At 47.9% G+C, this 10,463-nt stretch overlaps 1 protein-coding gene across 1 annotated transcript in view; it reads right to left on the bottom strand.

The window, feature by feature from the left end:
- Positions 1-338: 338 nt before the first annotated feature.
- VPS26B (VPS26 retromer complex component B) overlaps positions 339-10,463 on the bottom strand; it is a 139,352-nt gene continuing 129,227 nt past the window's right edge. Inside the window, exon 6 of the mRNA XM_086956942.1 lies at positions 339-1,933. Coding sequence (XP_086813068.1) covers positions 1,787-1,933 — 147 coding nt within the window. The 3' untranslated portion in view covers positions 339-1,786. The remainder of the gene's footprint in view (positions 1,934-10,463) is intronic.

Genomic DNA, 10,463 nt, shown 5'->3' with positions numbered 1-10,463 from the left:
AACCTATGGTTTCTTCAGTGAATATATATATATATATACACACACACACACAAACATTCATTTATAAAGTGAGATATAATCCTATATTTATACCGGACAACAACAAAAAAAATTAGACCAGATTATCAATAAGGTGACCGAACTAACCCTACAATCAGGAAACTGAAGTGCTGCTACCCAGTTAACTTTGGGCTTGTTAATGTCAATGTTCACCAGCTTTTACTACTAGTGCAAACTATAAAGCACTTCACTCAAGCGAGCATGTGAACTGCCGGGCATTCACTCTGGAAATGCATGAACTCAAACTTACCATGGAATAGAGATAACTGAGTCAATCGGAGCATAAGAATGCCAGAAGTGGGCCATTTTAATCTGACAAAGTTAAAAATAAAAAAAAAGGAAACATAAAATACAGTCATTAAAGAGACAAAGTGTAGACATAGAAAGACTGTGGTGGTACTAACCAGAGGATGTGCAGAGCTCACATTAGCAATAACACTCTTCCCGTATCTGGGAATCGAAATGGAACCTTCCTTCTGGAATGCAGTAAATTAAAGTAGGGTGGGACTTCTCAGTGATAAGAAGTGGATATTTTAATCCCTGCCCAAAAAAAAAAGTTGGAAGAGTGGGGGATTTCTTCTGAGAAGTGAAGATCCAGCAAGGACCTTTCTTCATGACATGAATCGGAGTATATAGATTTAAAATGTTCCTGCTTCCTCCTCATACAGGCTATTTCAATATCAAGGGTAGTAGAGCAGCAACGAAAACAAACAGTGTTAAGGAAAGAATCTCCTCAGTGAAATTAGTGGACATAGATTTAGTGCAGTGCCGCCCATGGCACATACAAATACTGGCAAAATAGTATACACAAAAGCAACTAATAGAAGCGACATGGTCAAAACGATTCAGTTAATCTTCCACAGCAGCAACGGTTAAGGCTTTGTATACAAAAAGTGCACCCTCAGGCTACTAATTTTCTCCTTTTCTTACCACATACCCTTAGTTATCAACAGGTCAGTTGGCTCATCCCCAGCTATCAAAGTCTACAGGCACGACCTTAGAAGGCAGGCAACAAAACCTCTCTATTGGGCTGGTCCTTCATGTTTGTGAGAAAAGTTGCAAGGAAACTCTGCATATCCAGCTTTTACCAACCCATGTAGGTAGGCAGCTATCTCACTTGGGCTTCTTGGGTCTTTTGCAAAAGGGAGGTGCAGATCACTGTCAGACTGTAGGAGTAAATGGACATTCAAATCTTTTACACTGGAAAAAACTGAGTGAAAGATCTAGATCAGGCTGATAACGCAACAAGATACAGCAGTCTAGCACAGGCACCCTCCCAACCATCTGCTACTTCAGATCACAAAGCACAGTTACTTGAAGCACAAAAAAGACTGAACGTTAGAAATGTCCTATTCAGCAGCTCAGACAACACCCCCCCATGCAAAAGAAATGAGAAATAGACAGTTTAAGGCTGCCTCACAAAGAAAGTCCGGCAGAAGAACAGCAGTTTCCCTTTTAAATAAATGGTGAACTGAAGTATTTTCCTATTTAAAAACTTTCCTTCCAGTTGTGGAAGGAAAGACCATCAGATAAAAGCTTGAATCAGGCTAAATTAAATTGTGTCAAACAGTCTCTCCGGATGCTTTACTTCTTTCCTTTTAGAGCATAATTGAGTCAATATGGCCTCTGTACCTCTTACCCTCCCACCCCACCCCCGCGGAAAGGTCTTGGGTTTGTAAAGTTGGTGTTGCTGGTTAAGGTGCTCAGCAGTCCTCGTTATGTATGTTCACTCCTGCCCGCCATCATCCTTTGAAGCAGATGGCTGGGGCCTGCTCTCCAGGTGGGATGTCCCCTCAAATCGCTGCGAGGCAATTGCAGCCTGGTGAGACATGCTCTTCCGCACAATGTCTCCTTTCCGCCACAGGACTATCTCCTGCAAAGAGTAGGGAGATTGTTATCACTAGATTCAAGAGCTATGTCGAGAAAACAAAACCTAAACCATGTGCCATACTCTTACACTATAAGGCACCACTAGTCTGTAAAAGAAACAGTCAACAGCAGCGCTGTTACCAAGAAATCAAGCTAATATGCAGGGGCAGTTCTGGCACACACCCTTAAATTTTTTACTATATTGCATTTTAAGAAAAATTATAAATGCTACTTTTGGCCCAAGGCAGACGTGCAACAACAGTACCTCAAACACCAAGCAATCAACATGCACAGGGATTTGATTTATTAAGGATTTATAAAGCTCTAAATGCAACTTAAAACTTACTTCGGAGCACTGAAGAGTTTAGAATATAAATTCAAAGTTATGGGTAGCAAAAGTCCACCGAATGCAGGGTTGCTGCATAGTGATCCACCTGCTCAGTAATAAATATGATAAGAAGAAACAAACAACCAGTTACTTACCTCCGGTAATGCTTTTTCTTGTGGATACAGTATCTGCCTATGGATTCCTCACCTTATAATTACCCCCATGCGCAGCATTCCACTGAAACCTTTCTCCATAGCTCTCCCATATCGATTAGGATCTCACAACAGAACGGCTCCGCTTGAGACTCCACATGACTTCATTGGGGCTATAAGACCTAGTCGGCTTGCCTACATCAGTTCCACCCATTTTTTTCTGTGCCTTCGAGGCAAACGGGTGAACCAACCACATTTCCAAAAGTATACACAGTATACACAACCAATTAAAACTGGAAATTCTAAAACGGATATTTCCTAGTGACCAGTATCACATCGATAAACTACGTAATCATTTTTCGGCATTAAACAGGCAGACAACGGGGAGGCGGGTGGGTTCAGAAGGTACTGAAGGTAAGCAACTTGTTTGTCTGATGGATACATCTGCCCGTGGATTCATCACCTTTTGAATTGAATCCCCAAGCAGTCCCGTTCCTGGCGGAATGTGCCTGCCTACCTATACCAAACAATCTTGTAGCACAGAAAGTGCAAAGTGTCTGTCCCTCCTAAGCAATAATGCTACGCGAAAGTGGGGAGTGTGGCACAAGTAGCCACCTTAAAGATGTCTACAACAGGGCCACCTCTAGCTAAAGCCGAAGAAGAAAACTTTGCTCTGGTGGAATGAGATCGAATCCTTCAGGAGGCTCCTTCTTGGCCAAAGCATAGCAGATCTTGATGGAGAGGATGATCCACCTAGACAGCGTTCTTTTGTGGACAGCCTTGCCCTTCATCTTGCCCACATATCCAATGAAGAGTTGGTCCTCCAACCTGAAGTCTTTAGCCCTGTCCATGTAGAAGCTGACCGCCCTCTTCGGGTCCAAGTGGTGAAGTCTCTCCTCCTCCTTAGCAAGGGGAGGATAGAAAGTGGGTAGAGTGATAGATTTCCCTAGGTGGAAAGGAGTGACCACCTTATGCAGGAAAGCAGCTCTGATCCATCTTATCGCATGAAATGAGGTAAATGAAGACTTGGAGCTAAGAGTCTGCAGCTCACTCACCTACCTAATGAACAAGTTACTTACCTTCGGTAACGCTTTTTCTGGTAGACACAGTATCTGCCTGTGGATTCCTCATCCTTGTGACTACCCCCTACATCGGCAACGTTCGGAAAATTATTTGTAGCACGCCGGCGTGGACGACGTCATAGGAGCACGGCATCGCGCGCGACTCCATCCGACGTCAGCGACTCCTTATTAGGCCTACGTCGGCGTGATTACATCAGTTCCGCCCTTTTTTCCGGGCCTTCGAGGCACCCGGACGGACCAATGACACAAGATATATACATATACACTGTACACAGTACATATAATCCTAAAAACTGCACACACACAGTGTGTAGCTAAGGTTTGAAAACCAAATATTAATACAATCATAAACATGCATATGAATACATAAATACAAGTATAGCAGAGCGGACAACTGGGAGGCGGGTGGTTCAGTGAGGAATCCACAGGCAGATACTGTATCTACCAGAAAAAGCGTTACCGAAGGTAAGTAACTTGTTCTTCTGATAGATATATCTGCCTTGTGAATTCCTCACCTTGTCAATAGAGTCCCACAGCAGTCCCCACTCCCGGAGGAGGGTGTCCACTCTGCTATACCAGAAAATCTTGGAGGACAGATCGCGCGAAGTGGCCGTCCCTCCTCACCTCGGTATCTAAACAGTAGTGCTTCGCGAAAGTGTGGAGAGAGGCCCAAGTGGCGGCTCTGCAAATGTCCTCAACAGGAACACCTCTAGACAAAGCGGATGTTGAAGACTTTGCTCTAGTTGAATGAGCTCTGATTCCCTCAGGAGGGTCCTTACCCGCCAGAGAGTAGCAAATCTTGATGCACAGGACTATCCATCTGGAAAGTGTGCGCTTGTGCACCGCTCTGCCCTTTTTGCAGCCAGCAAAACCCACGAAGAGCTGATCATCCATACAATAGTCTTTAGTCCTATCGAGATAGAAACTGACTGCTCTCTTTGGGTCCAAGCGATGAAGCCTCTCCTCCTCCTTGGAAGGGTGAGGGGGAGGATAGAAGGTAGGAAGGGTAATGGATTGTGCTAGATGGAAGGGAGTTACCACCTTAGGGAGAAAAGCAGCCCTGGTCCCGAGTACCATTCTTTCAGCATGCATAGTCAAGAATGGGGGCTTAGAACTAAAAGCTTGAAGCTCACTTACCCCCCTAGCCGAGGTAATTGCAACCAAGAAGACCGTTTTAAAAGATAAAAGCCTCATGGGACACTTGTGCAAGGGTTCGAAGGGAGAACCCATCAAATAGGTTAAAACAAGATTCAAATCCCAATGAGGAACAATAAAAGGAGTAGGAGGGAACTTATTAGTAAGACCCTTCACAAATCTTAAAACCACTGGAGACTTAAAAAGATAGGGCTGATCCGGCAAACAGAGAAATGCCGATAAAGCAGAAAGATAACCCTTGACTGTGGCAACAGCAAAACCTTGCTGCGCCAGAGAAAGAGCAAACTGTAAAATGTGAGACAATTGAGCCTTCAAAGGGTCAACAGCCCTCTCCCCACACCAAGAGACAAATTTAGACCACCTATACGAATAGATGGACTTGGTGGAGTCACGCCTGGCTGAAAGAATGACATCCAACACATTGTGAGGGAGAGAAAAGGAATTCAGGTTGCCCCGTTCAATCTCCAGGCATGAAGGTGTAATGTCTAGAGGTGGGGGTGTAAAACCTGCCCCTCCATCTGAGAGAGGAGGTCTGCCCTGAAAGGGAGACTGAGCGGCGGATGAGAGGAGAGGTGGAGAAGATCCGGGTACCACACCCTTCTTGGGCAATCCGGGGCGATCAATATGACTTGGGCCTGGTCTTGGCGAATCTTCCTCAGAACCCAAGGAATCAAAGGTATGGGAGGAAACGCGTAAAGGAGTTGTTAGCCCCAACTCAACTGAAACGCGTCCCCCAAGGCTCCTTGCATCGGAAACTGGAGACTGCAGAATGACGGGCAGAGAGCATTCTCATGGGTGGCAAACAGATCCACCCGAGGAGTTCCCCACATCCGAAAGATGTAGCGAACTACCTCTGGATGGAGCCTCCACTCGTGATCGGCCGAGAACCGCCGACTGAGTCTGTCTGCACGTACGTTCAGAACTCCGGCCAGGTGATTTGCCATCAGACAAATCTGATGGTCCCGAACCCAAGACCCGAGTCGCAGAGCCTCTCTGCAGAGACACCACGACCCCACTCCTCCCTGTTTGTTGATATACCACATCGCGGTCGTATTGTCCGTCAGGACTTGAAATGACTGACCGCGAAGGGAAGGGAGGAAGGCCTTGAGCTCCAGACGTATTGCCCGCAATTCTAGAAGGTTGATGTGAAGCAACCTTTCCTCTGGAGACCAAAGACCCTTGACCTCCATATCCCCCAGATGAGCACCCCACCCTAGAGTGGATGCATCCGTTATCACCGTGGCCACCGGAGGAGGTAGTTGAAAAGGCTTCCCTTGAGACAGATTGCCTTCCACGCTCCACCAAGACAGATCCGCCGCAGTTTCTCTGGAGATCCTGACTGACTCCCTGAGATCTCCGTTGTGCTGATACCACTGCCTGCGGAGGCACCACTGGAGTGCCCTTATGTGCCAGCGTGCATGGTTGACCAATAGAATGCAAGAAGCCATCAGACCAAGCAGGCGAAGAACCTTCAGGACTGGAACGACCCTTCCATTGCAAAACAAGGGAATCAATTACTGTATGTCGCGAATCCTTTGAGGAGGAGGGAATGCACGACAGACAGTTGTGTCCAGTACCGCACCTATGAACAGGTTGCGCTGGGAGGGCACCAGGTGAGATTTGGGTACATTTATTGAAAAATCCAACCTCTGTAACAACTGAGTTGTCTCCTGCAGATGACGGAGCACTGTCTCTGGAGATTCCGCTTTGATCAGCCAATCGTCCAGGTACGGGAATACTGGAATCCCCGACCTTCTGAGATGTGCAGCCACCACAGCCATCACCTTGGTGAAAACTCGAGGCGCAGTAGTAAGCCCAAACGGAAGGACCGCAAACTGGTAGTGTTGCGATCCTACCGTAAAACGGAGATACTTTCTGTGCGACTTCAGAATGGGGATGTGAAAATACGCATCCTGCAAGTCGATCGACACCATCCAGTCTTCTTCCATCAGCGCTTGAAGAACCTGTGCAAGTGTGAGCATTTTGAACTTCTTCTGTTTGAGATAGAGGTTCAAAATCTCCAGGATTGGACGTAACCTGCCATCCTTCTTGGGGATCAGGAAATACCGGGAGTAGCACCCCTGAACCCTTTCCTGCTCTGGAACCACCTCTATCACACCTTTTCTAAACAGTGCCAGGACTTCTTCCTGCAGGAGAAGCAGGTGGTCCTCCGAACAATAACCTTGGCAAGTAGGGTAATTGGGAGGGAACTCCTGAAAAGGAAGTGCATACCCATTTTCTACGAGATTGAGAACCCAAAGATCTGACGTAACCCATTCCCAATCCCGTAGAAAATGAGTAAGCCGACCCCCTACTGGACCCGCATGATCCGGAATGGCGGATCTAGGGCTGCTTTGCTGCTGCGGGTGGGGGATGATTGTTAGAGGAGGAAGTAGAGGAGGAGGAGGCTTGGCGTCCACGAGCACAACTCTTTTGTCTACCTCTGTAAGACTTATACAATGGGTGCTGCTGCTGCTGCTGGCCTTGTTTATAGGGACGAAAAGTGGATCTACCAAATCCCCTAAACTTCCTGGTGGTAGAGCCTTTAGCCTGCAGGCCCAAAGATCTTGCCGTCGCCCAGCTATCTTCGAACCTATCCAACGCTACATCCGCTTTTTTTCCAAAGAGGCCAGTTCCGTCAAATGGTAAGTCTATTAGAGTTGACTGTACATCTGTTGAAAATTCATAAGACTTAAGCTATGCGGCTCTTCTCGTGGCAACAGTAGAGCCCATTATCCTGGCCACAGAGTCAGTCGTGTCCATGCCACTCTGAATAACCTTGCGGGCCGCTGCCTGAGTATCAGAGACTTCTTCATTGAAGTACTTTCGATCTTCCTCCGGAAGCTTAGTTGACAACTGTTTCACAGAGTCCATCAAAGCATGAATATATCTCCCCAGCAGGCAAGTAGCATTGGCAGATTTAAGAGCCATGCTACCCGAGGAGAAAATCTTTTTTGCAGACTGGTCCAATTTTTTTAGAGTCTTTATCTGCTGGCACCTGTGGAAAAGAACCTGCAGACCTGTTGGAACAAGCGGCCTGCACAACCAGACTTTCTGGTGAAGGATGCGAAGACAGAAACTCAGGGTCACCAGGTGCCACCCTATAACGTCTTGCCACCGACCTGGATACCGCAGGAGCAGTCAATGGTCTCTTCCATACCTCCATTATTGGCTCAGTCAAAGCCTCAGTGAATGGGAGTGTAGGCTCTATAATAGAAGAAGGCGAATGCAAAACCTCCGTGAGGATGTTAGGCTTGAACTCAACAGTAGGTAAAGTCAGATTAAGCAGCTCCGCAGCCTTCTTAATGACGACATGGTAGGGTGCCACGTCCTTAGATGGTGCATCAGAAACTGATGGCAAACCCCTCTCAGGAGAGAGTTCCAGGCCACTAGCACTATGTAGGTCCTCAAAACAGTCCCCTTGATCGAGAAGCTCTCCTTCCTCTACTTCAGGATCTTCGTACTCCTTTTCCTCCATGAGGCGTTGAGCTCTGCGCCTTGACCACTCCAGACGAATCAAAGTCGTCGGATCCGGTGACTTCTCCGACGGAGCCGGAGCCGGCGTCACACGAGGAGCCGGGACAGCTAGAGTACGAGAATCTCAAACCGGCGTCGTACCTCGATCCAGTTCTCGAGGTCGCTCCGGAGCCGGCGAAGCCGTGTCCGGAGTCGATAACCTAGGAGGCGCCGTACCGAGCCAAGGTGTAGAAGGCGTCGGCATAAACGGCATAAAAGGTGCCGGAGTGTAAGCTTGAGGGACATCCAAGTTAAAAGACAACGGACCCATGGGACCAGCCGGTGCACCAGTGGGTACATTGCCCTTGTATAAACGCCAAACATGGCATTTAGGAAATGCGAGGGGTCCTGTCCAGGACCAGGAAAGGTAGGGTACGAACCCATCGGCTGCTCCGAAGGAGGCTGCTCCGGCATCGGTTCTTCCTGGCCCTCTGGGTTTACCACCGGAGTCGGTGCCCGAGGAATCTCCTAGTCTTCTTCATGCGCCGATGAATGACGCGAATCCGGATTCGGTTCTTGCTCCGGATCCGGGGAACCCTCACAAGATCGCTCAGGTGAAGGTGACACGAAGTCCTTGTGATGTTTACAAGAAGACTTCCTCTTCGAGACCGAAGACTCTTTGCCAGAGTGATGTCTTGAGCTATGCTTCCTCCTCTTGTGCTTCTTCTTCGAGGAGCCCGAAGCCTGACCCGAAGCCGACTTCGATCTGGACCTCAACCTCACTCTGGACCTTGACCTCGAAGCCGATCTCGACCTCGACTTCGATCGAGACTTCTGCTTTGACCTCGAACGCCTAGATGTTGACCTCGAAGACCTTCCAGCTTCTTTTCCTTTCACCTTGGTCAGCAGAAGTTTCGCCTCACGTTCTCGGAGAGCCTTTGGGTTCATCTTGAAGCAGGATCGGCAGCTCTTGACATCATAGTCCGATCGAAGACACCACAAACAATCGTCGTGCGGATCGGTAATAGACATCATCCTAGCACACGATCTGCACTGTTTGAACCCAGTCTTCCTCGACGACATCCTAGACAAAGAACAGACACTCGACAGAGAAACAGTAACACAAAATAGCAACAAGTTACTATCTGAATCACGGAAGATCCCAGAAACCGTTAGCGTCGACGACGCTGAAAAAAGGGAACTGATGTCATCACGCCGACTTCGGCCTAATAAGGAGTCGGTGACGTCAGACGGAGTCGCACGCGATGCCGTGCTCCTATGACGTCGTCCACGCCGGCGTGCTACAAAGAATTTTCCGAACGTTGCTGACGCAGGGGGATATTCACAAGGTGAGGAATCCACAAGGCAGATGTATGTATCAGAAGGAAGTGATTGTAACCAGAAATATTGCCTTAAATGCGAAGAATCTCAAGGGAGAACTATGCAATGGTTCAAAGACAGACACCATCAAGAAGGCATGATAGAGGGAGGGGGAGGAAGTCTATTGGCGAGACCCTTAATGAATCTCATAACTATCAGAGATTTAAATAAAGAGGATGGGTCTAGCAAACAGATAAAAGCCGGGAAGGCAGACAAGTAGCCTTTAACCATAGCTACTGCACAACCCTGTTGTGCTAGGGAAAGAGAGAAACTCAGGATATCAGACAAATGGGCTCGCAAGGGATCAACCGATCTCTCTTCACAGCATTTTACAAACTTGTCCCACCTACCAGAATATAAAGATTTTGTGGAGTGTCTTCTGGCTGATAAAATAACATTCAACACGTCCAACGGGAGAGGGAAAGAGCTCTGGTTGCCCTGTTCAATCTCCAGGCATGAAGGTACAGGCTATGGAGGAGAGGGTGTAGAACCTGGGACTGCGAGAGCAGGTCAGCCCTGAGTGGGAGATGGAGCGGAGGGTGCGACGAGAGGTACATTTGGTCTGTGTACCACACCCTTCTTGGCCAATCCGGGGAAATCAAAATGACTCGGGCCTAGTGTTGGCAAATCTTCCTCAGAACTCGAGGAATGAAGGGTATGGGAAGAAACGCATGAAGAAGCTTTGAGCCCCAATCAAACTGAAACGTGTCCCTTAACAGTCCCCACATCAGATACTGGAGACTGCAGAACGACTGGCAGTACGTGTTCTCGTGAGTAGCAAACCGGTCCAAACGAGGAAACCCCCACATTCTGATAATATGAGACGGATAACCTCCGGATGGAGACGCCACTCATGATCGTCCGAGTACTGCCGACTGAGTTTGTCCGCAAGCACATTCAGCCCTCCTGCCATATGATTCACAATCTCGCAAATCTGCTGGTCCTGAACCCAGGACTAGAGGCAGACTAGAGGCACAGAGC

The sequence above is a fragment of the Lissotriton vulgaris genome, chromosome 2_1 (genome assembly GCF_964263255.1).
Source record: "Lissotriton vulgaris chromosome 2_1, aLisVul1.2, whole genome shotgun sequence".
NCBI lineage: Eukaryota > Metazoa > Chordata > Amphibia > Caudata > Salamandridae > Lissotriton > Lissotriton vulgaris.
This window is presented reverse-complemented; position numbering and strand designations above follow the sequence as displayed.